Source organism: Malaclemys terrapin, chromosome 3 (genome assembly GCF_027887155.1).
Source record: "Malaclemys terrapin pileata isolate rMalTer1 chromosome 3, rMalTer1.hap1, whole genome shotgun sequence".
Taxonomy (NCBI): Eukaryota; Metazoa; Chordata; order Testudines; family Emydidae; genus Malaclemys; species Malaclemys terrapin.
Genome location: NC_071507.1, coordinates 32303172 through 32329766, shown reverse-complemented (window position 1 = coordinate 32329766; position 26595 = coordinate 32303172). Strand labels below are relative to the sequence as shown.

Sequence of the window (26595 nt, the reverse complement as noted above, 5' to 3'; positions counted from 1 at the left end):
TTGATAGAACTGTTGTTTTCCATGTCATGTTTTACATCTTTCTTTTTTACATTCAGTTCATATCGACCAGGCTTGTCTTCACCTAAAACATTTGTGCTTAATGTTTTACATAGGTGGTAAGGATAATGTTTTTTTGTTCAGCTCTGGCCGATGTGTTATCTTCTGCATGTTCTGTTAGACTGTAACACTTGTCACACAGGTGTAACTTTCTGCATAAATAATTGTATTGGAAAACCAATGTTAACATTACACCACTATTTATGAGAATGTCGCACTGTATTTAAACCTTTCTAATTGTGGAAAAATATACTGTGTGTGACGTGGCTGAGAAAAATGGCTATCTGCTAATTATTTTAACCAACAAACATCAAAGGGTACAACACTAGGTGATTTTAATGTTTTGAATAATTATTACTTGGAATACGGACAAAATGTGTATTTACATAGCTTTAGAAATGCATGTCTCTTAAATGAATTTAACTTTACTACAAAACATTGAAGTTGGTGGAAAGTGGTTGAGAGCAAGGATAGTGGTTCCAGAAACCACATTAAGGAGAAAAATAAAGTAGAAAAGGCAGTATAAAACAAATGCGCTTAGCAGCCTGACAATTTTGTCTTCTATGGATTTTTGTCAGTGAAAATTATTTTTTAAAACAGGTTATAAAAATGTAGAAATTATTTGTATTTATGTAAGTATAAAATACAAATAACCTTCAGAAAGAAATGTCAGTACAGTATTACTTACTCTGAGGAATCATAGAAATGTAGGACTGGAAGGGACCTTGATAGGTCATCTAGTTCAGTCTCCTGCACTGAGGCTAGACTAAGTATTATCTAGACCAGGGGTTCTCAACCTTTCTTTCTGAGGCCCTCCCCAACATGCAATAAAAACTCCACGGCCTACTTGTGTCACAGCAACTGTTATTCTGCGTATAAAAGCCCGGGCGGATGTTAGGGGTAGGAAGCAGGGCAATTGCTCGGGCCCCACATCACAGCGGGCACAGCAAAGCTAAGTTGCTTAGGCTTCAGCTTCAGCCTTGGGTGGTGGGGCTCAGCATCCTGGGCTGCAATCCCTTGCGGTGGGGCTTTGGCTTTCTGCCCTTCGCACTAGAGTCTAATGCCCACCTTGCGTGGTGGCCCTCCTAAAACCTGTTCACGGCCCCCCCAAGGGGCCCTGGATCCCTGATTGGAAACCGCTGATCTAGACCATCCCTGACAGGTGTTTGTAGGTTTTTAAGAACAGGTTAGACCAGTGGTTTTCAGACTGTGGGTCCCGACCCAGTACTGGGTAGCGGAATGTAAGGCATTTGGTCGTGGTGGCTCTGGTCAGCACCGCCGACCGGGCCGTTAAAAGTCCCATTGGTGGTGCTGCCTGGCTAATGCAGGCTAGTCCCTAACTATTCTGACACCACACTGCGCCCTGGAAGCTGACTGGGAGCCACCCGAGGTAAACCAGTGCCCCAACCCTGCACCCCAATCCTCTTCCCCAGCCCTGAGCTCCTCCCAAACCCCTCATCCCAAGCTCCGTTGGGTCGCAGACATCAACAATTTTCTTCAACTGGGTTGCCAGAAAAAAAGTTTGAAAACCACTGGGTTAGACCAGGGGTGGCCAAACTTACTGACAGTCCGAGACACATCTGATAATCTTCAGAAGTTTGAGAGCCAGAGCGTGTCTGCTGGGGCTTGGGGCTTCAGCCCCATGGGAGGCGCCTGCCTAGGGTCAGGGCTTCAGCCCCGCAGGCCTGAAGCCCTGAACCCTGGCAGGCGTGCCTCGCAGGCCTGAAGCCCTGAGCCTCGGCAGGCACGCCCCGCAGGCCTGAAGCCCCAAGGCCCCCCATCCCACTGGGCAGAAGCTGAAGGGGACATGTGGGGGGAGCACGTGGGGGTCACATGTCCTCCCAGATTATTTTTGTTTGTGATGCCACCAGCCTCCTTCCTTCACGGCAGCTGCTGGAGGCAGCAAGCTGGGAGCTGTGGCCATGGTGAGAGGCAGCAGCGAAAGCTCAGAGCTGCTGCTTTTGCTGCTGACTCTCCCCATGGAGCTAAAGCAGTGACCTCTCCCTGCAGCTCCCAGGTCTTTGCTGCTACCTTTGCATGGGGAGCTAATATCTGGGAGCTGCAGGGAGGGACCACTGAAGGTAAGAGGGTGTGTGTGCCTGGGGGGGCATGACTCAAACTGTTGGGAGGGGGCACATGTCTTCCACTCTCAGCAGGCACGAGTCATTTCTGGCAGAAGCTCCTAGCCCCATCACCCTGCTGCAGGGCAGAGGTGCTAAGCCTCTACCCTGCCCAGTCTGGCAGGTGAAGAATGGGGAGAGCCTGAGGGGCTCCGTGAGCTGCACTTTAACTGTAAAAGAGCCGCATGCGGCCCGCGAGTTGCAGTTTGGCCACGCTTGGGTTAGCCAATGATGGAGATTTCACAACCTCCCTAGGTAATTTGTTCTAGTACTTAACTACCCTTACAGTTAGGAAGTTTTTGTTAATATCTTACCTAAATCCACTTTGCTGCAATTTAAGCCCATTACTCCTTGTCTGGTCCTCAGTGGATAAGGAGAAGAATTTATCACCCTCCTTTTTATAACCTTTTACATACTTAAAGACTTATGTTCCCCCTCAATCTTCTCTTCTCCAGACTAAACAAACCCAGGTTTTTCAATCTCTCCTTATAGGTCGTTTTCTAGACCTTAAGTCATGTTTGTTGCTCTCCTCTGGACTTTCTCTAGTTGTCCACATCTTTCCTGAAGTGTGGTGCTGAGAACTGGATGCAGTACTCCCATTGAAGCCTTATCAGTGCTCAGTAGAGTGGAAGAATTACTTCTTGAGTCTTGTTTACAACGCCCTGCTAATACATCCCAGAATGGACATTGGCTTTTTTTTTTTTTTTCAATAATATTATATTGTCGACTCATTTACTTTGTGATTCACTATAGCCCCTAGATCCTTTTCTGCAGTACTCTTTCCTACATAATAACTTCCCATTTTATGTGTGTAATCCTTTCTAAGTGTAGTACTTTGCATTTGTCTTTATTGAATTTCATCCTGTTTATTTCAGACCATTTCTCCAGTTTGTCAAGATCGTTTTGAATTCTAACCCTGTCCTCTCAAAGCACTTGCAACCCCTCCCAACTTGGTATTGTCTGAAAACGTAATAAGTATACTCTCTATCCCATTATCCAAATCATTTATGAAAATATTGATTAGAACTGGACCCAGAACAGGTCCCTGTGGGACCCCATTCAACATGCTCTTCCAGCCTGACTCTGAACTATTGATAACTACTCAAAGAGTACTGTTGTCAAACCATTTGGGCATCCACCTTATAGTAGGTTCATCTAGGCTATATTTCCCTACTCCGCAGTGTATTTCACTGTTTTTTTGATAATTAGTGAAATATAGACAATAGTATCAGGCTTTTAACTAATTCCTTTTATTTTTAAACAAATGTACACTCAGTCTTAGAAGAGTATACAAAAGTTAGATATGACAGGTTAGAGAGATCATCTATCCTTTTCCACATAAAGAAAATAAACCCTACAGTACTTAAAACATGTCCAGGGATAGAGCTTTACCGGGCTTTTCTTTTTAAAGGTAGGTACATTACAAGACTGCTAATAATAAGCAAGTCTGTCCACTTTTTGTAATGAGGAAGGAGAGAAGGACTTTGCCCTGGTGTTCGTTATACAGTTTAGTCGATGTAAGGCAGCTTACGTTGACCTATGTCAGTTTACACGCTACAGCCTTGCTCCCGCTGATGTAAGTGCCCTACTACACCCACATAACTCCACCTCCATGAAAGGCGTAGGGCTTATGTTGATAATAATTAGGGCAACGCAGTGTCCCTGTAGACACTGTGTCATTTACATTAGCTGTTGGCTGTCGTTTTTATCAATTTCATGGCTCCATGCTGCAGTTGTGAAATTCACAAGAAAGTCCTGTCCACTCCCAGCTGGACCGCTGCTCAGGCTTTCCGCTCTGAGCCGGGCTGCCCCCTGTGCTCTCGGTTCCCTGCTCCCAGCCAGGCTGCTGCCCAGTCTCCCTGCTTGAAGCCAGGCTGCTCCTGGAGTCCTGGCTCACCGCTAGGAGCCCAGCTGCACCGAAGCTTGTGTCTCCCTGCTGCTGTCCTCTAGTTCATTCTTTTTAGCCTGAGTTGTAAAGCTATGATTATAAGATTAAAATCTTCACCCATCCTTACTTAAGATCTGATGTAAAACTTGTGGGCCAGCAAGACAGGTCTGTGATTTCTGGCATCAGTAGATGAGTCTCATCTCCTCTTCTCCCTGCTTCCCTTTTCCAGCCTCCAAATTCTCCATTGCAATTCCTTTGCTGGAGTGCAATGTGGTGGTATTTTTCCACACTGTGAATAATCTTTAATGTCAATCTTCAACAGCTTAGTATAAAATTATCCAGGAGTGCTGCTGATCTAGGCCTTCTTTGTTGCCTGGTGGAACTCCTGTCATCTAATATAATGAAACCTAACTCTTTTCCAGCGATTTGATTCTTCAAGTGCAGTGGCACTTCAATCCAAAGTCTTTGTGTATTAGCAGAATTTGACAATTTGACTTTATTCCATTATTTGCAAGAGGTGGTTGGTCTCTTCTTTTTCTTGTGACTATTAGAAACAGTTTAGTAAGTCACCAGCTTACCTTGCAAGGATGTTATGGACTCTGGCAATTTGTCAGTTCTGGATAAAATCTGCAAAATTCTGTCTTCTACAGAGTGCTGCTTGAAATGCATTCCTGTTGCTGGGGAGAGGGTGAAAAAAACTGCTGATTTGCACTGAACTCAGAGGTAGTGTTGCAGGACTGTAGCTGCCTCAAAGGCTTCACTGTGAAAAAGTGCTTTATCCATTTTATATTCTTTTCTGTGAATTTAAGTGGAGTCTTGTTTCCTTTGTGTAGGACTTCTCAGATGTACAGTATAGTGTTTATCTGGAGAGCACAGAAGGTATTTTAGCTGGACATCAGACCTTTTAGTGGACACTGATCAGTCTTCTCTTTATCCTGAGCAAGTCTCCACTTTTCTCTCTTATTTTTTGGTATTGTGAGGGTAGGGATGCAGTATTTGTTTTACTTTTAAGCAGTTGGTAAACTACATGTACAATACAATGATGTTCTGACTTCATAGAATATTTTTATTCAGAGAATGGCCTCTGACCAAAATGCAATCTAGCAACTGTCTACTATTGTATTTAGTGAAAATAAATGTTAATTACAAAGCCATGTAAAAAGTGAAAATAGATTTCCTGTCGTAGTGCCATTGATGCATGATTCTCCCTTCATCTTTTTGAAAGCATTTACTATTTTGCTTCAATTTTAAAAAAAAGTTTGACAAAATTAGATGTTACACATGAAGCTTGATGTGAAAATTGCTATTAAAAACCGTCATTGTTACTCTAATAAAAACAATGTTACCCATAGCTAGGAAAACTTGTTCAGTTAGCTCTTGCTAAGTGTCAGGGAAGCTGTAGAAATAACTAGTGAGTTACAGTTAATTCATTTCTTTTGTTTTGTTTGGAATGTATACAAATGCATTAGATTCAATTGTGCATAAACAAAAACCAAATCTAAAAAAATAGTTTAGGATTTGGAGTCTGAAATGTCCTGAAATATAGTGCTCTTCATCTATCTTAAATTTTAACAGATTCTTATGTGATTTTTCTATTATAGTTTCAAGTATATATAAAAACTATGTTGATTCTGCTTGTTAGTCCATAATAGAATGCAAGATATTACTGTTTAATACGGTACTAATTTTTCACTCTTGATTGAAGTACAATGAATACTAGAGAGGAGTAAGGAGTAGAATCAGAAATTAAGGCAGTTTTAATCCTTGTGATTAGGTCTGTATGCAACAGAAGGATTAGCCACTGCATGTACACAGATGGTGTCTAATTGCATCAATACCATCTTAGATTTTAAACAATCATAAACTGACTGTTGTAATTACATTAGTCTATTTCAAGTACAGCATATAATTTTCTTTTTCATTTTTGTTTCAGTTCTGTAGAAAGCGTTCTAAAAACACTTGTGAAAAGCTGTCGACCGTAAGTTCTTAACTATTTTCCAATCTTTCTGAAGCACATGCCTTTAGTATTTCTTTTCTGGAATGTGTTAGCTCCTTGGGGGTTCTTTGTACTGTCTGTGCTATTTTCTTAAGTGTAAGCTTTCTGACCCCCCCCCTCTTTCCAGCATAACATTTAGCATTTATAGTTGAAGTTTCAAAGTTGAACTATATTTGGTACCTTATGTTTGATAAAAGCCTTTGTTCTAGTGAAAAATCATTTGTTATATATATTTTTGGACAAGCCTCCTGTTTTATGGAACTAATTTTATTTCATCATTTTAAACCCACATGATACACTTTTTTTATTAGAGCTGAAGTGATGCAAATACATCAAGTTTCTATTATTTCTTCTCTGGAAATATTGTTTAATTTAATCTTTCAAGTGTGTGTGTTATCTGCTTAACAGAAATCAGTTTAATAAATTCTTGCTTCCCTAGTCCTGCTATCCTGAAAGCTGATATCATAATGGAATGGTCTGTTGCTTTACTTGATACAATTTAGAGTAATCTTTTAAGTTAGAAGTTAAGACCTTCTTTTGGGCCTACTTATGGAAGGGAGTGGGGCAGGTGGGAGGAGGGAGAAGAGTGTAAAAACATTGTTTTGATAAATTTTGAATCCTCGTTAGTCATTTTTCTACAGCTGTTGTCTCAAATGTATCAATTTGAGTGATCTTTTACTTTTGGGAGAGGTGTTTTTTTTTTTTTTTTTTTAGTTTCCTCAACCACATGTTTGAGCCTGAGATTCCTGTGGTTTGTTTTTTATAGTAACATGTTTTGATTTCACTTTAAAGGCAATAACTAAGGGAGCACTCTGCACAATGTCAAAACAAAGTGTTTGTGTGTTTTAACATATACTCTTTTACTCTAAGCTCAAATCTTAGTTGAAAACTAATAGAAAGTTAAGTGGAAAGCCACATAGCATTAAAAAAAAAAAAAAAAGAAAGAAAGCCAGAATATCACTAGATAAGTCCTAAACCAATCTTTGTAATCTGCAACCATGATTTTGTCTTTTTCCATATCACCTCAATCATATCCACTATCCACAGTGCATATGCGCTCAGCCTGGTCTAGAGTTTTCTATAGTGCTCTATACTAATTGACTTATAGGAGTCTGAGATATACAAGGAATGCAGTTGAGAGGTCCGGTGACTCTTTTCTGGCCTATGTGAAATAATGATATCCATTGTTCACTTTCTTGTGAGCAGGTGATCCAGATTATAAAACCATTCCCACATTTGGCATCTCTTAAGTATTACTGGCAGAGAGACCAAGGTTTGAATGGCTATCTAGAGGTAATCACCCCAGGCTGGTGTTGAGAAGCTTTGGCAGGGCAGAGTGAGGGAATTCTGCACTGGTGCTGGTTGTTCAGTGCCATTTTTTTTTTTTTTTTTTTTTTTTTTGACAAATGAAGGAATTTGGTTTTTAAGGCTGACAATCTACGTTCTCTCTAAGCTGCACGGCTGTACAGCTGCCTATTAAGCCCCACGCAGGGGCTCAGGGCTGCGGTGGGGAGAGGCGCCTCTCCCCACTGGCCCCAGTGCGGGCCTGCCCCAGACTTGCCACAGCCAGGGGAGAGATGCTCCTCCCTGTCTGCCAAAGCGTGACCTGCTGCAGTGGGGAGAGGTGCCTCTCCCCGCCAGCCCCAGGGGGGACCTGCCCCGGACTTGCCACTGCCAGGGGAGAGGAGCCCCTCCCTCGGCCCGGCCCAGCCATGCCGGAGCTGCCACGGCCGGGGAGAAGTGCCTCTCCTCAAGGCCCGAGCTGCTGCAGTGAGAGAGGGCTGGGGGGGGGAGTCCTCGCTCCCCACTGCAGCCCCGAGACAGCCTGTAGGCCAAACCCCTCATCCCTGGCTCCACCCTAGAGCGCCCCCCTCCCCCCGCATCCCAACAGTCTGTCCCAGCCCTGAGCCCACACCCGCACCCCAAACCCCTCATCCCCAACCCCACCCCTGGCCCCACCCTAGAGCGCCCCCCTGCATCCCAACAGACTGCCCCAGCCCTGAACCCACGCCCGCACCCTTTATTTATTTTTTTTTTTTGAAGGCTGAGTGAGGCTGAGGATTTATTGGGTTACTGGTCTGGTTCTTATCTCTTTCTTTATAACAATATGGCCCTTACACCATAACATCTCAGTGCACAGTTTAGCTTTAAAATTAAAATTCATGGCAAAAATAAATTGATAAAGTGCAAATTAAGACTTTCCCTTTTTTAGGTATTTTCCAGAAAATGCCTCCATGGAGATGCTAGATGAATGGCGGCCTTTAATGTGCCCATTTGATGTTACCATGCAAAAGGCCATCACCTATTTTGAATTATTTCTACCCACTTCCCTTCCTCCAGAACTTCACCATAAAGGTTTTAAGTAAGTATATGTCAAAATTTTAAAGTTATTTTTATTCTTTGTTGGGTAATACCACGTTACATGGCCAAGGCATTGCCTGTTAATTGGTGGTTTATGAAGTTGCGCATCATGCAAGTAGATTCATATATCGGTTCTGATAAATATGTATATCTGGTAGTCCTGTCTTTTGAAATTGCATCGTAATGAACATCATTCTAGGAGTGCATTTAACAGTTGTAATTTTGCTGCTTCAAAAATAGTTCTTAGAATAGTTGAAAATTGTAAGCCTTTGACTTCTAGGGCAGGGAAGTAGGAGGTACCTTTGTTTTAGAACACCAGCTGTTACTTATGTTTCCAACCATCCATTTCTTTTTCCATACGAAAAATGGGAAGCGTTCCCCAGGGTCACTACTCTGTCCTTTCAGCTCTTCCTTCATTACACCACATGCTTCTTGATATCTTGTTGCCATTATTTAAAAAAAAAAAAAAAAAAAAGTTCTTTTAACTTAATTTTTTTTTGGAGTGCCTTTTTCTGTATTTACATAAAATACCATATGTACTCGTTCATAAGCCGAATATTTTTGGTAAAAAAGTGACGCATCAAAGACCGGGGGTTGGCTTATAAATGGGTCTACACCAAAATTTGATGATTTTAAACTCTATGGCAGGGATCGGCAACCTTTGGCACGTGGCTCCCCAGGGTAAGCACCCTGGTGGGCCGGGCTGGTTTGTTTACCTGACGCGTCCACAGGTTCGGCCGATTGTAGCTCCCATTGGCTGCAGTTCGCCGCTCCAGGCCATTGGCGGCGCGGGCCGAGGGATGTGCTGGCCGCTGCTTCCCGCCGCCCCCATTGGCCTGGAGCGGCGAACCGCGCCCAGTGGGAGCTGCGATCGGCCGAACCTGCAGACGCGGCAGGTAAACAAACTGGCCCGGCCTGCTAGGGTGCTTACCCTGGCAAGCTGTGTGCCAAAGGTTGCAGATCCCTGCTCTATGGAATCATTGAATTGAATATCTAATACATTGTCGTTTTGTTTACCTGGAGCGTCTGCAGGCATGGATCCCCTCAGCTCCCCTGTGGCTGTGGTTCGCCGTTCTCAGCCAATGGCGCGCCACGTCTCACAGCTCCCATTGGCTGTGAATGGTGAACCGCGGCCACAGGGAGCTGAGGGGCTCCATGCCTGCAGACGCTCCAGAGAAACAAAATGTCCCGACCTGCCAGTGGCTTACCCTGACAGGCTGGGAGCCAAAGTTTTCCAACCCCTGCAATATAGGATCGGCTTATGAAAGAGTCATACAGTTTTTGCTATTTTTACTTATCCATCTTGGGGGGTCGGCTTATAAACGAACGGGCTAATGAACGAGTATATACGGTATACAAATTTAGCATATCTAGTGATGTACCTTGGTTGGCAAGGCTGCAGACTTCGGTGAATGCTTAGTTTCCTCTGGCTTTTTCAGACACCATCTGCAAGGCCAAATTGCTGTTGGCCCCCAAAGGGAGTGAGCTTTTAGTGAACCAGGGTCAAGTGTTCCTGGTGGGCATCAAGATTTTGCACTAGTACTAACTGCTTTAACATAGACTGTGCCAGATCTGTGCTTTAGCACTCTCTCATTATCCAGCTGCACTGTTAAGTCAGTGAAATCCATATCCTCACAGCATCAAATGAATATATTACTTGGGTGGGACACTGAATTGAAGTCTTCACTGTAGAGTGCCAATTTTTGGCCAGCCTTTAGTGGCCATTATTTGACCACTGTGGCCTTACATGGTCTTCTTTTGACTCCTGGGCATGGACTCTTCATGACTCTAGTTATGCCGTTCCACTTAGCATTGATGCTGGTAACATGTGATATTAAGTTGGTCATTAGAAAACTGATGAAACCTCTTGAATTTCTTGATGTTTGTAACATGGAAAAAGTGACCTCAGTGAGTTAGCTTGAGGTGTTACTGACTTCCACCCCACCCTGTTTTAAAAGGATAGTGTGATGATATTTGGTTATCCTAAATTCTTCCCCAAAGTGGTGTTGGAGTTCTCCCTTAAACAGTCAGTCTTCCTGTCAACATTCTCCCCAGGATTGAAGGCACTTCCTGGGGAAACTGTTCTCCATGAACTTGATGTGAAAAGATTATCTGAAGTGGATTAGAGCTCACAGTACACATAGGTGTCAAATTCATTCTGTGAAGAGAGCCATACTGCATTTTTTTATGATCTGTGATCTGCACCTATGTTGTTCAGGGTCATACGCTACCCTCTATCCACAGCAGATCTACTGATTAACAATGGGAGTTTTGCATAAAGACTGAAGGAGAGTATGGCTCTTATGGAATAATAACTGAACTTCAATAACTGAACATTACCATTTTCTTTGAAATCGCTCAGTGCTGGTGGGAAATGAGGCAGAGCAATTTAGGTAATTCGCATGTGCAGTTACCCATCTTCTGAATACAGTTATGGTAATTGTGAAAGTTAGGTGCACAGGTATGCCTCTGATTATTTGATAAACTTGCTTTTAGTAACATCAGGTGTCACTGAAATAAATTGGGGCAGCTTGCATATCTCAGAGCTGTTTCAGGCTGTCACTGGAAGTCATATCTAAATGGCTGTTGGATTGCACATCTCATTGCTATGCTTTTTCAAGCCTACCACTTCAAGGTCATATTAAAGCTGTTGCTCCAACCAGCTTCTGAACAGATCTTGACCAGAAGAATATGCAGGACAGCCCTTTTTTTTTTTTTTTTTTTAAACTATTATTGTCGTTATCAAGGTATATATTACCTTATTTTTCCAGACCTTGCTGATGTGGGTCTCTGTGTATGGTTCTGTGTTTACACCTACAGTGGTATCCTTTTTTGTTGTTGAACATCTAAAAGTATGGATCTACTGTAAGGCAGCTGCTGTTGAATAAGAGAATTTCTTGTAATTCATTCTTTCTGAGGGTGTTTTGAGTTACATTGATCACCGCTCAGCCACCTCAGAATTGGATTTTTCAACTACACCTCTACCCCCATAGAACGCGACCCAATATAACATGAATTCGGATATAACGCGGTAAAGCAGCGGGGAGCCCCGGGCCCTTTAAAGCGCCACCCGAGCCCCGCTGCTCTACCGCGTTATATCTGAATTTGTGTGGAGCTCCGGGCCCTTTAAATCCCTGCCCGAGCCCCGCTGCCAGAGCTCTGGCGGTGATTTAAAGGGCCCGGGGCTCCCCGCAGCAGCTGGAGCACCGGGCCCTTTAAATCACCGCCGGGGAAGCCGGTCCAGACCGGCACGGCGTACTGGTTTTTGCAGGTATGCCGTACCAGACTGAACCCGATATAACGCGGTCTCTCACCTATAAGACGGTGAGAGTTTTTGGCTCCTGAGGACCGTGTTATATCAGGGTAGAGATGTATCTTGTAAAATAAGCATACTTCAGTCATTTATTAATCTTTCCACTTTTTCGATGAAAGCAGAGAATATTGGAAACACTAAGGTTTGCGAAGTTTCAGCAGCAGAGTTGGCATGCATTACTGCCTCTTAGAAGCCAGTGGTTTAGAATTTTGTGTTATGGTAATTTATGAGTCACATTATTACCTAGAAGGCTTAGGGTGGGGATCAGTTATACTGTAAATGCCTTCAGAGAACAAGAATTACAGATAATTAACCTTTTTTTTTTTTTTTTGAGTTACTTCCAAGCCTTCCAGTTCTCCTTACTCTTAAGTTTCCTTTCCTACTTCGTTGTTTCTCCTTCCTTTTCTCTCCTCCTTTCTGTAGGTTTTAATAAAAATTGCAATCCTGAGAGAGGAGGCTCTTGCTATTGATAGTGTGGAAAAAGAGATGAAGAATGATTCATTAGAACAACAACCTTTTTGTTTTGCTAGAAAATAATTAAGTTTAAGGCTGCGAGTCTGTCATGGAAGTCATGGATTCCATGACTTTCTGGGACCTCTGCGACTTCTGCAGCAGCTGGTACGGCTGGTCTGGGGGCCACTGCTGGGGTAGTCTCTGGCCACCGCGTCCCCCACCCCCGTCCCAGCAGCAGCCACTGCTCCTCCCAGGCCACTGCACCTCCCCGCCCCCCAGCAGCAGCGGGGGTCCTGCACTGTGCACAGCTACCCGGCTTCCCCGCCCCCAGCAGCAGCAAGAGTTTGGGTGAGGAAAGGGGCTCACGGCTGCAGCAGAGGGTTGGGGCGCAGGAGGGGATGAGGGCTCCGGTTGGCACTTACCTCAGGGAGCTCCCCAGAATTTGTGACATGTTCCTAGGTGGAGGTGTGGACAGGCAGCTCCACGCACTGTCTCCGCCCACAGGTGCCGCCCCCACAGCTCCCATTGGCCGTGGTTCCCCTGGCCAATGGGAGCTGCGGAGCCAGACCTCAGGGCTGGGGCAGCACGTAGAGCCCCCCTGGCCATGTCTTTATCTAGGAGCTGAGAGACATGTCGCTGCTTCTGGCGATCTGCATGGAGCCAGGAAGGGAGCCTGCCAGTCCCACCAACACCCCCTTCCCCCCAGCAGTTGCGGGGGTCATGGGCTGTGCCCCCCCCCGAGCACCTGCAGTGCCCCATGGCCACCCCCTGCCCCAGAGCACCCAACATTTAGTCGGGGGTGCTCTGGGGCAGGGGGTGGCCATGGACACGTCATGGACAGGTCACGGGACGTGAATTTTTGTTTACTGACCATGACCTGACCATGACTTTTAGTAAAAATACCCGATACTAAAACGTAGCCTTAATTAAGTTACACCTATAATATTTCTTATGAATACATGAACTATATGGTGGCTTCTCCAGTTCATACATGTTCTAAGATGCATTCACTCACCTCCATTAAACTTAACAAGCTGAATTAAGTAATTCCTCTGTAGTCAGTTAAAGGTATGGCAGTTACAAATTTGGGAAGCCTGAGATAACAAAGAACTGGAGAGATATGATAGATGTAAATCTATGTGCATGTATTAAATGGGCTTGAGAAGAAGGATTTGATTACATTCACATTAGTAAATTTACTGCAACCCCCAAATAACCCCCACTTCTCTATCCCCACTCAATTATACAAACTCCATGGGACACCACAGATTTTCCCAAACCCCACTGCTTTCTTCTCCAGCCTCCAAACCCAGTATGCCCAGGTCCCCTTTATGAATTTCCCCTCTGAACCTTGCCCCCCCCTTAAATATCTCCCCTTCCCCATTGAGCCTCAGTGCCCAAGTCCCCCATTAGTCCCAGGAACTCCTTTCCTATCTCCCCATAGATATTCCCTGGGTGGGGGGTGTTGCAGAGTGAACCCACCCTGCACTTACCCCACAGCAGCAGCTCCTGTCCTGCAGGACTAGCTGGGCTGAGCTCCACGCGTTGTGACTGGATTGGAGGCTTGGGGGATGGTCATGCCCCTGAGAGGGGCTGTGGGGAGGCCCGGGTGGGATATTGCCGAGCGAGACCATCCCGCACTCACTCGGCTGCTGCTGCTTCTGTCTCACTGGGCTGCCTAGGCTCAGACAGTCACTCAATTTTGGTCTCTTCCCCTCCCCTGGTCATGTTGGAGAGGTGGCTGGGCCAAACCTGAGAAGTGCTGTGGACCCTGTGCACCAGATTGCAATGCCCAGAGCAGGAGCCCAGCCAGCCCTGTGAGGCAGGAGCTGCTACTTCAGGTTGAGTTTTCCATTTTATGTTTTTTTATGTTTTTTTTTTTTATTTTGTTGTTTTGCCTTTGCAAAAACTATATGGGCCTCTAACAATTACTTCCCTTATCTTATCTCCAACACTCCTGTTAATACACCCCAGAACGATGCAAGTCTTTTTCATAACTGCATCACGTTGTTGGGTTATATTCAATTTGTGATCTACTATTAATTCCCTGATTTTTTTCAGCTGTACTACCACCAAGCCATTTGTACCTCATTTAGTAGTTGTGCATTTGATTTTTCCTTCCTGAATGTAGTACTGTGACTCATGACCAGAAAGGGTTAAACATCCTACAGGATGAATGATTCAAATTCAACCCTTAAAGAGGTATGGGAGATAATGTTGGTGTTTTTGTGTATTTACATATCATAGAATCATAGAAGATTAGGGTTGGAAGAGACCTCAGGAGGTCATCTAGTCCAACCTCCTGATCAAAGCTAACACCAGTGCCAGTCAGTAGGGGGGAAAAAATACTTGGATTAGTGAAAAAGAGACCAGGAGAAAAAGTGCTTGAAACTGACTAGTAGAGTGGAGATGAAATGTGTGCCTGATGGAGGAGGAGAGTTTGGTGCAGTGCTGAAATGACTGGCTTGATTTCATTTTCTTGCAGGCTTTGGTTTGATGAATTTATAGGCCTTTGGTTTTCAGTTCAGAATCTTCCACAATGGGAGGGGGTGAGTATTTACTTTTTGATGAATATATAGGCCTTTGGTTTTCAGTTCAGAATCTTCCACAATGGGAGGGGGTGAGTATTTACTTTTCCTAATCTTGTAGAGTAGTAGTATATAAATAGAGCTGAAATGTGCTTGTAAATAAACCTGAAATATTTAACTTGAACACTGTCACATCAAGTTCCATTTTCTCTCCCTTTTCTCTAATGTGGGGGAAAGAGGTGGTAATTTCATGACTCCCAACCAGCTGTTGATTGACTAAACAAGCCAGCAGTTTTGCTTGTTGGGCAGTTTATAATTGCTCTCTCATGCAGCTTTCCTTTTTAACCTTTAGAATGTTAGCATTTTCCAGACTACCAGTCAATCCTTATGGGAATGCAAAGGGCTATTGTGTTATCGTTTATAGTTCTATGAAATCCCACCAATATAACAGAATCCCATAGTTCAGTATCCCTAATATGAAAGAGAAATGGGGGTGGAATTTTTGTTTGTATTTTAGTCATGAATATTAAAAGAAGTAACAAGTGAGGTGGGGATCTCAGCGCAGGAAGTGTAATGATTTCTCAGATATTTACATTAACCATTACTTTCACTTCCTTATTTATGCTCCATGTGACATTGATGAATGTGATCTTAAAATCTCTCTTGCTGAGTGAACTGATATTTTGCCTCTGTGGCTACTCATGAAATGGGCCTACAGTTCTTCTGTTAGAAATGTATGTTATGGAATATTGACCTGTTTTGTGTTATTTATTTATTTATTTACTTATTTATTTATTTCCCAGCATCTAGTAAACCTTTTTGCTCGCTTGGCCACTGACAACATAGGGTACATAGACTGGGATCCATATGTACCAAAGGTAATATCTATTATTTTTACAAGTGATATTGTTTACCCTGCAATAATATTACACTGACCCTGAAGATATATTTCAGTGTAGGCAATACCAAACATGAATATTCTCTGTAGTCTCTGTTTTGGCCTCGTATAACCATATTTTCAAGCTAGGTATGTGCAGTTGAAAATCTGAATTAACTCTGTGTATAGCTTTGGGAGTTGGCAGTCTTCATCAGTTGACTCAAAAGGGTATTACTGTATTGCACCACCCTTCTGTAAACAATTATGCATGTGAATAACTTTAAATGCACAAGTAATCCCACTTGCAAGAATGAGACTAAGTATGGAACTCCTTTTGAATTAGTTGATGCACAGCACATACACGCTGAATCTCTGACTTTTGATTTCAAGCTGTTCATAGCATTTTAATACACCTCTACTCCGATATAACACAACCCAATATAACATGAATTCGGATATAAAGCGGTAAAGCAGTGCTTTGGGGGGGGGCGGGGCTGCGCACTCCAGCGGATCAAAGCAAGTTCGATATAACGCGGTTTCACCTATAACACAGTAAGATTTTTTGGCTCCCGAGGACAGCGTTATATCTGGGTAGAGGTGTATATTAAAATCTTCTGGTGTAAACCAGCTTTTGCCAACTTGGATCAGATTTTGAGGTAGCATGCACATTTTCAAAAGTCCAAAGCTATTTTTGTTTCAGACAATTCCAAATTTGAGTTAATAATGATATAGTGGAATATTTGCTTTTTCTTTGTTGTCACAATGGTCTGAACACTACAGAATTCAGGCCAGCTTCCTTGGAAATAGTCCAATTGCATATTGGTATTGAGAAGGATCATATTAATGGCTTTGTGAGGCTAAGTGTAAGTTGTAAGAATACGAGAAAGTTGGAAAGAGTATTTTGGCCAACATTTTTGTGTCTCTTTAACTGCTGGCTCATATAGTTACCTGTCCCTTCTTACTGAGAAAACAAGTGAAATTGTGTGATTGATACTTTTAGATATTGCTTGCTTTATTTATTTTAGGAAATTCAGACACAACTTTTTTCACTGGATATTAAACATATGAAATAAATCTCCAGAGAGCTACTAGTCTCATAACACAAGAACTAGGGGTCACCAAATGAAATTAATATGCAGCAGGTTTAAAACAAACAAGGAAGTATTTTTCAGCAATGCAGTAAACATGTGGAACTCCTTGCCAGAGGATGTTGTGAAGGCCAAGACTATAACAGGGTTCAAAAAAGAACTAGATAAGTTCATAGAGGATAGGTCCATCAATGGCTGTTAGCCAGGATGGGCAGAGATAATGATGTTCCTAACCTCTGTTTGCTAGAAACTGGGGAATGAGCGACAGGGGATGGATCATTTGATGATCACCTGTTCTGTTCATTCCCTCTGGGGAACCTGGCCTTGGCCACTGTTAGAAGACAGGAAACTGGGCTAGATGGACCTTTGGTCTGACCCAGTATGGCCGTTCTTATGTTCTGAGTCTCCTCACTTCTAAATGATCATCGCTTAAATTTTGAATCCTTCATCAGGGGTAAATGTTAACTTCATCAGTTTCCTCAATATTTTGGGTGCTTTATTGCTGAAATTTGGTTTCTTACGAAAAGATTAAATCCCATTTCTCTCATAATATAAACACTTGTTCTTCTTCGAGTGATGGTACCTATGTGGATTCCAATTGCGGGTGCGCATTTGCGTCATGCGCCAGAGCGGGAACTGCTCATAGTAGCATCTGTTGACCCGCACGTGCGTCAACCGCGTGGTGCATCCGAGGCTTTAAGGAGCTGTGTGGGTCAGCGCTGCTCCAGTTCCCTCTTACCACCGCATGGCCAGAGTCGGAACCCATGTTCTTCGGTGCTCTGAGCTTGCTTTGAGCACTGCGTTTCTCCTTTATCTCCTGTATATAGTTCTTTCTTAGTGTAGTTGTCTGTTCTAGTTTCCCTATCCTTAGTTAGTTAGTAAGAAAGATTAATTAATTAATTTCCCCCTTGATGGGAACTTTCCCCAGCCAGGGGACTATACCCCGGCAAGCCAGGTTTAAGTACTGCGCTTCTTGCCTTCCCTTGTTCTCTGTGAGCGATAAGCATCCACGCTGCCTCTGCTGCCTCAGCGAGGCACACGTCGCTGTGCATTGCTCTATTTGCCGCTCGTTACCACCCTGAACTTGGGAATCTTGTGAACTTCGCCTCCATAAATTCCTTATGGAGGAGGCAATGCGCCCCTGTGTGCCACTGGATCCGGCACTGGCAGGTCTATCGGACTATTGATCAGCACTGGCGGCCAGCGCCACTCCTGTCCCGTCCCGCCCGGCACTGGTGGCGCTGCTGCATCTGCCCAAGCACCATTGTGTGCATAAGAAGCACACACTGGGGCACAAGGGGATCGCCCCAAACGCATTATTTCCTCCCCAAGCCACGGCAAGTCAGGTGAGAAGTCGCACGCTGACAATCAGGCCCCCTCTTCCAAAAGTCACACTCTGAGCATAAGTCCCGGCACCGTTTTCCAATGGCACCAACCTCGGCCTTGGTGACAGCTCTGCTGCCTTCGCCTCTACCGCTGTCCACACCGCCGGGGCCATCTTGTGTCTCCTGTCCTGTTCTGCGCATGCCGGGATGCCTATTCCTGCTGACACCTGCAGCTTAGCTGAGGCTGCCGTCCCCGCTGCAGCTTGCACTGCTGGCTGCCCTTGGTCCTCCATCCCTGATTGAGGAGCCTCTCCTGTTGATGGACTGCCCTCCAATGCCTCCCGCTGCTCCACCGGTCCCATTGGTACTGACGGCTCCGCTGCTACCGGACCCATCCTCCGAATCGGACTGGTCCTCTGACACGAACCCCGCCTTCTTGATGGTCTGTTCTTACAGCCCGGATGCCAGAGGGCAGCCCTACCAGCCAACTTTAATGGAGGTTTGCCAACCTGTGGTTTGCCTACCCAAGGGGACCATCGGTTCCTAGCGACCCCTAAGCCCGACCCTATTGGGCTGCTTGGGACCCATACCAATGTTATATGCTCCGTCAGCCCTCTCCATCCACTACCACCGTTTACAATGCTCCTTCAGACGCTCCCGCTCCACTGGCCCTGCAGGTCCGCATCAGTGCCTTTTCATTGCGTGATGAAGCGTTCATTCCTCCCTCCGTCTCGCCTCCTATTGATCATGCCCGGTATCAGGCCCTCCTTCGCCATATGGTCACTGCCCTCAACCTTCCCGTGGGGGACATCCAGGATCCCCAGGACCAGTTCCTTGATATTCTTCAGTCTCCTGGCCCTGCTTGTACTGCCTTGTCCATCCATGACACCATCCTTCACCCAGCACACGCTGGCTTCCTGCATACTCACTCCAAAGTGGGCGTAGTGTCGCTATTTTGTGCCGGCCCAGGGTATGGACTTCCATTTCCAGCACCCACTTCAGAATTCCCTGGTGGTCCAGGCGGCCATGGAGCGCGCCCGCCACCACCATTTTCGGTCCTTGCCTCCTGACCAGGTAACCAAAATACTCGGCCTCATCAGGCACAAGGTTTACTGCTCTGCAGACCTCCAATTATGTATTGCCAGCCATCAGGTGGCCAAATACGACTTCTATTCCTATACCAAACTGGCTTTGTTCCTCCACTTCCTTCCCCCGTATAAACAGGATTTTCAGTCACTCATAGAGGAGGGAAAATTGGTGGCCAAAGTCACCCTTCAGACTGCAGTGGACTCCGATGACACTGTCACCTGCTCCCTAGCCTCTGGGGTAGTGCTCCTTTTGACCTACAACCCGCAGTGTGACCCTGTCACCAAACCGGTCCTTCTCCTCACTTCTGTTCTCACCTCCCTCATTTGGTGGTACAACCCATCCTGGCGGACATCCCATTCATGCCTCCAGTGCCATGCACCACCCCCACCACTGATGCCTACCTGGCAAGCTGGGGCATGCATGTGGACGGACACGCAGCCAGGGCCTCTGGTCGCCCAGAAAGGCAAGAATGCACATCAGCGTTCTTGAACTTCGCGCCATTCACTTAGCCTGCAGAATGCTCCTGGCACTGCTCTGCTCCTGCCATGTCCAACTGCTCTCCAACAACGTGCAATGGTTGTCTATGTCAACAAGTAGGATGGGGCATGTTCCCCCTCCCGCTGTGCAAACGCCATCCTCCTCTGGAATTGGTGCCTCAAACACGACATCACTCTCCATGCTGTGCATCTTCCTAGCATGAGTAACTCTCAGGCAGACACCCTCAGTCGCTCTTTCCATGCCAACCACAAGTGGGAACTCCATGACTCCACACTCCACTCTGTTTTTTGCCAGTGGGGGACACCTCGCTGGGATTTCTTTACCACGACAGACAATCTCAAACTTCCTCTCTTCTGTTCCAGGGGAGCCCTTGGTCTGGGATCTCAGGGCGAAGCCCTTCTACTTCCTTGGACCACCTTCCTTCCACTGTGCCTTCCTGCCCATTCCCCTGTTTCCACAAGTCCTACACAAAATACAGTGGGATCAGGCAACCGTCATCTTTGTGGCCCCCACTTGGCCTCAGCAGTACTGCTTTACAACCCTCCTTCTCCTCTCCATCTACCCCCCTAGTTTGCCTCCCCAATCTCCTGACGCAACCCATGGCCGCATCCGACACCTCAACCCCAGCCCTCTTCACCTCATGGGCTGGTATTTGGATGGAGCTCGCGGATAGACGCGGCATGCTCTGCTCTGCTTCCATCCACGACATCCTTACACACAGCAGGTGACTGTCCACTAGAGTTTGCTATCAGGTGAAATGGCGCTGCTTCACCATTTGGATGTGTGACTATGGCTATTCCCTGGACGCTATCTCTATGCCTGTTGTCCTGGTCCACCTCCTCCATCTCTGGTACTCCGGCCTCGCCCATTCCTCCATTCATGTACATCTGGCGGCATTCAGTGCCTTTCTCCCCCCCAGTGGATTGCTTTTCCGTCTTCATTCACCCAACTACTGTCTGCTTCCTCCGTGGCCTTCTCAATGCCTTTTCCTCGATCTGCAAGAGGACCCCTACCTGGGACCTTAACTTGGTCCTCTCCATCCTTGCTAAGCCGTCCTTTGAACCTCTCGCCCCTTGCTCCCTCGCCCACCTCTCCATGAAGGTGATCTTCTTGGTGGCCATTACCTCTGCACTATGCGTCAGTGAACTGACGGCCACGATGGCAGACCCTCCCTTCACGGTCTTGCACAAGGACAATGTCTCCCTCCACCTCCACCACAAATTCTTCCCCCAAGTGGCATCCCCATTCCACCTTAATCAATTCATACATCTCCCCACCTTCTACCCCAAACTACATACCTTCTCCAGACACCACATGCTTCATTCCCTGGACATATGTACAGTGCTGGCATTCTACCATCAGCACACCTGCAGCTTCCGTGCTTTCTCCTACCTTTTCATCGCCATTGCCGACCGTTATTGGGGCCGCATGCTCTCCTCGCAACGCCTTTCCTGCTGTATTTGCTACTGTATTGTGGACTGCTATACTATCTCTCATGTTCTTTTGTATTGCGTCCATCAAAAAAAGTGGTGGGCATTATTAATCTTGTTATTTATTAAACCCAGTGGGTTGAGAATTTTCTCTTTAATTTCATGTTCCTTTTTATGGTTATGGAACTGCATTTGAATCATACTTGCCTGTTTTTTATTTTTTTCATTCAAACTTAACATTTCTTCTGTTCTCCCATTTCTCTATTTTGCCTTATCTAAGATCCCCAAACACATTGGTATGGTTTGAATCTCCATTATTAGCTGTAACACCTAGTTGCGAACTATAAGGAGATGAATACAAGGACTCTTATGCCCCATCCTCAAGCTTCTGGTGCAGAAGAAGTATGTGGGGATAGGACACTAAAAACTAACTTTCCTTCCATCTACACAAACTATAGGTGCATGGAAGAAGCTGCTGGCACCCATTTTCCCTCTCAAACCTATAACATCAACAAAAATATTGGAATAAAAATAAATAACTCCTTGCTTGTCTATGGTACCTTTTCTAACTGAAAAGAACTTGCAGTTGGAGTGCCCCACAGCAATTCTTGGAAAACACTCTTGTTTACAGTACACACAAATCCGTTTGGAATGCTGTACTAGGTAGAAGTTCAAATTGTAACAATAAGCAAACTATTGCATAATTTTAACCTGATTTTAGTTCTCCAGTACCAGCAGTTTGAATCTCAGACTGCTGGGTGTTTAGCATCATGGTAGTTCTCCTACAATCATGCATTTAAATGTATTTTAGCTTTATGTGAAAACTGTTTGTCTCCAAGTAACCCCTTGAAGCTGGGACCTAAAATTGTATCTGTTATGTCCACTGCTAAGAATGGAACCTGCAGTAACTACAAGTAGCCAATGACTAAATGAATATGTGATGTTTTGTTACTCAGATGTTTATGCTAGCAAATTAATAACAACCATGCAGGAACTGTTGCCCCATTAAAAGTATTGTACAGAAACTTATTATAAATAGTATTAAGTAATATTACCTTTTTTAACAGATATTTACAAGGATTTTGAGAAGTTTGAATCTTCCAGTGGGAAGCGGTCAAGTTTTAGTGCCAAGATTCTTAACAAATGCTTATGATATAGGACATGCAGTAATGTGGATCACAGCCATGATGGTTAGTATTCTTTTTATATAGTATATTAAAAACTAGTAATGAAAAGCTCTGAACAGCTGTGTAGCTAAAATGATTAAAGTGTCTGGGTATTCAGCTTCAGCAGATGCTTATTTCTGAGGCTTTCTTTGCCCAATGTTTATTTAAAAGTAGTGCCTTATAGTTGGTTGGGGATATGGGACATAAGGCTTATTTCAGGGCTGCTCTAAGTGACACTTTGGAAATGAGCTGCCAGCTCATTGATTTAAAGTCCAGTACAAGCATGAATTTTGTCCACAGTGATGTTCTTCAGAGATGCAGTACAAACAGGATTCTCATTCTTGGGTCCTGAGCTCCCATTAGCCAAAGGATTTGGGCTTTTTTTTTTGGTCTTCTGAGGCTCTGGTTGTGGTAATTGTTACTATCACTTTCCAATCCCGTTGGGTATTGTGTCCTTTATTTATACAAGTCCTTAGTTACAGAAAATTAGTTCTTCTTTGAGTGCTTGCTCATATCAATTCCATTCTAGGTGTGCGCGCACCCACATGTGCGGCCCTTGGAGATTTTTGCCTTAGCACAACACATAGGGCTGTGGCACCCTCTAGAGCACCGCGGCATGAGCACGGTATATCAGGCGCCGCCGGCGCTATGCCCTCTCAGTTCCTTCTTACCGCCCGTAGTGGTCAGTCAGAGCACCTTTGTTAAGTGTTAGTTAGTTAGTTAGTAGTTAGCATCCCAGCGGGATTTTGCCCCAGGCGGGGCATGCCTCGGTCTCCCGGGTTTAAGCCCTTCTTGCACTGCAGCAGGCCTATGCCTGTGAGTGACACCAACGGCAGCTGCCTTCAGTGCCTGGGGGAGTCACACGTTAAAGAGCGGTGCCGGTTCTGCAAAAACTTTTGGCCCCACACCCAGAAGGAGCAGGACATCCGCCTCATGGCTCTCCAGATGGAGTCTGCCCTCCTCCTGGCTTCTGAGCCATTCAGGCAGGTCACACCGAGTGCCTCAGCCTCCGTGCGCCGGCACCCGGCTCCTCCCGGCACCGTTCGCGATCACCTGTGCTGAAGAGGAAGGCCAAGAAGCACTCCCTGGCACCAAGCAAGAAGGCCCAGGGGTCATCTACCAACGGACCCAGGCCTGCCCACCAAACTGCTCCGGAGCCACACAATCGTGCCTCTCCGGTTGGGGCACCCTTAAAGGTCTATCACCAATTCCTGGGAGCGGTATGGTACCCACATTCCTGCCTGCACTTTTGTCATCTGAGGCTTCCTCGGCGCAGAGAGAGCACAGATCTCCACCTACTCCGATGATGACCCCAGTGCCTCAGGACCCTGCTAAGGCTCCCTAAGAGGGCAAGCCTGCCATTAAGACCCCTCAGGGGACAAGGGAACAACGCTGATCGCCGGACAGAAGGCGTTGCTCTTTGCTGCTGCGTTGGGAATCCCGGGGCAGATCCTTATTGCCCAGGCAAGCTTCCAGATCCTTTCAGTGCTACTCTGTAGCACGGGGTCAGCGCTCCCCTTTCTATTCCCGGCACCACTCGCTTTCTTGATGGTCATCCTCTAGGCATTGGTCCCCATCACTGGCATGGTGGGAATGTTCCCCCTCCCAGTACTGGTCTCCCTGGCACCAGTACCACTCTCCACTCTATAGCTACCTTTCAGTTATGCCTGGGCAACGATCACCGATAGCGATGACCAGCAAACAAACGCAGATGTTGACAGCTCCTCCCTGGTTGCCGGAAGAGGGCTCCTCTGGTATGGAGGGCCAGTCCAGCTGATCGCCAAGGTCTCATTGGCCTGATTGGGCACCGGAGCCCACTCCTTTATCTGTGGCACCACAATGGCAGCATGACCAGTGGCCAGCACGGTGGCCTTATTGGAGTGCATGGGGCATACTGGTTGTGACGATGCCTCCTTCGCAGCACTCCTTGGTGGCCATGGCAGAAGATCGGGTGGTGGCCCCACCAGCACCAGACCCGGTACCAGAAGCCCATTCTGAGGTCGGGGCGGAGGAACCTGTGCTCATCCCAAAGCCTCTTTCTCAGATGGTGGTCAAGACGACAGCACCCCCACCGGCAGTCCAGTCTTCCTCGTCATCCCCAGATGAGGCGGTCGTAGGACCTTACAGAGCTAGACCACCAATGACTTCAGGTAACATCAAGCCTTTCTCCAGCGTGTGGCTGAGCACTTGGGGCTTGAGGTACAGGAGATGGGGGGAGCAGGAGGACATCCTCTTCAACGTCCTCTCAGCCTCTACGCCCACCTGGGTCGCCCTGTATGAGGGGGTCCTCAATATAGCCAAGGCCTTCTCCATCCTGCCCACCTCGAAACGGGCCGAGAAAAAGTACTTTGTGCCGGCCAAAGGTTTCAAATACTTCTATACTTACCCACCCTCCGGGCTTGATGGTTGTATCTGCAGCCAAAAAAAAAGACAAGCAGGTCCCCACCTCCTCGACTCCCAAAAACAAAGATGCTAAGAAACTTGATTTATTTGGGAGAAAGATTTATTCTACTGCCAGCCTGCAATTTCAGGTGGCAAACGATCAGGTCCTGCTGGGCCGGTACAATTTTAATCTTTGGGACAGTCTCAAAAAGTTCCAGGAATCCTTCCCTCAGGGTTTGGCCCAAGAGTTTGGCACTCTGGTGGAGGAGGGTACGGCGGCGGTCAGATGATCCCTGCAAATGGCATGGAACATGGCAGACTCGACAGCAAGGGTGGCCACATTGATGGTGGTCATGCAATGTAGTTCTTGGCTCCAGATGGTAGGCCTCTCCCAGGAGATGCAGGCCTCGATCCAGGACTTCTCCTTTGATGGAGTTGGTTTGTTCTTGGATCAAACAGATGCCAGGCTGCACGGGTTGAAGGACACTAGGGCTACCCTTTGCTTGTTGGGCCTGCACATGCTGTAATCATCCACGAAGCCCTTCCGGCCACCGCCACTGCCAAGACCCTGGCAGCCTCGTCAGGGCCCTACAAGGAGAAGGGATGCTAGTTTTAGTAGTCATCGCCTTTCTTCCTCCTGCTCGACAGCCCAGCCTGGGACAGCCAAACACCCAGGGGGCCAGAAGAGATGGTTGTGAGAGTGCGCCTGAGAGCGATGCCCCAGTCAGTTGACCGGATCCTAACCGCTTTTTCCTCAACCATCTTTCCCCCTACCGCTCAGCCTGGTTGTGGGTTATGTGGGACTGCTGGGTCCTGGACATAGTGGCTTGGGGCTATACCCTGCAGTTCTTGGCTGCCCCTCCTTCCCGCCCCCTCCCCCCCCCCATTTTCCTGTCTCTTTTCAGAGATCCTTCTCACATGCAACTCCTCGTTCAGGAGGTAGAGAAGCTCCTGGGCTTGGAGGCTGTGGAGAAGGGTCCTCGTGACATTGAACGAAGAGGATTCTACTCTCGCTACTTCCTAATCCCAAAGGACAAAGGAGGCCTCAGGCCTCTCCTGGACCTGAGTGGTCTCAACAAGTCTCTCAAGAAATTGAAGTTCTGCATGGTCTCCCTGGCCTTCATCATTCCTTCCCTGGATCCGGGGGCCTAGTACGCTGCTCTTGACTTGAAGGACACTTACTTTCATGTCTCCATATTCCTGGGCCACAGGTGCTTCCTGCATTTCATAGTGGCTGGGCATCACTTCCAGTTCACGGCATTACCTTTTGGCCTGTCTTCGGCCCTCAGGATGCTCACAAGGTGTGTGGCGCCGGTAGCAGCTTACCTATGACGTGTGGGGGGGTCCAGATCTTCCCATATCTTGATGACTGGCTCATCAAGGGCAGGTCTCCAGAACAGGTCTGATGGAGCCTCAACCTGGTGCGGTTCATCTGCAACGAACTGGGCCTGTTAATGAACACAGAAAAGTCCACGTTAATGCCGGCCCAACACATAGAGGTTATTGGAGTGGTTCTCGACTCTATGCGAGCGGGGGCCTTTCTTCCAGAAGCTTACTTCCGGGCCATGTTGGACTTGATTGCTCACGTGAAGAGCCATCCGCTTACCACAGCCCACGACTAATGGGCTACGTGCACATAGATAGTCAGCCATGCCTGTCTTCATCTACGACCTCTGCAGGCATGGCTGGCCTCGGTTTATATCCCCAGCAGATACGTCCTGGACCGAGTGGTCATGGTGCCAAGCCACGTCTCTCTTGTCCTTGGACTGGTGGCTGGATCCAGAGTCAGTGCTGCAGGTGGTTCACTTCGTGACCCCGTCTCCGTCGCTTATCCTGGTTTCAGACGCATCTGACCTGGGCTGGGGGGCCCATCTGGGCGAGCTCAACACCTAGGACCGCTGACTATACAGTGATCTGGCCCTTCATTTGAATGTCATGGAGCTCAAAGCGGTTCGCCTGGCCTTCCAGGCATTCTTGTTCCACCTGACAGGCAGAGTGCTGCAGGTTCTGATGGACAATACCAC

At 46.5% G+C, this 26595-nt stretch overlaps 1 protein-coding gene across 3 annotated transcripts in view; it reads left to right on the top strand.

Annotated features, from left to right (window-relative positions):
- Window positions 1-26595, top strand: part of PSME4 (proteasome activator subunit 4) — a 220677-nt gene that overhangs the window by 36911 nt on the left and 157171 nt on the right. Inside the window, exons 4-9 of one of the 3 annotated variants that reach the window (XM_054022244.1) lie at window positions 57-116; window positions 5999-6043; window positions 8274-8423; window positions 14674-14737; window positions 15520-15594; window positions 22091-22213. In XM_054022244.1, coding sequence (XP_053878219.1) covers window positions 57-116; window positions 5999-6043; window positions 8274-8423; window positions 14674-14737; window positions 15520-15594; window positions 22091-22213 — 517 coding nt within the window. Of the gene's footprint in view, window positions 1-56; window positions 117-5998; window positions 6044-8273; window positions 8424-14673; window positions 14738-14757; window positions 14809-15519; window positions 15595-22090; window positions 22214-26595 lie in introns of those variants that run through there. The other 2 variants (XM_054022245.1, XM_054022246.1) reach the window with 2 other exon arrangements.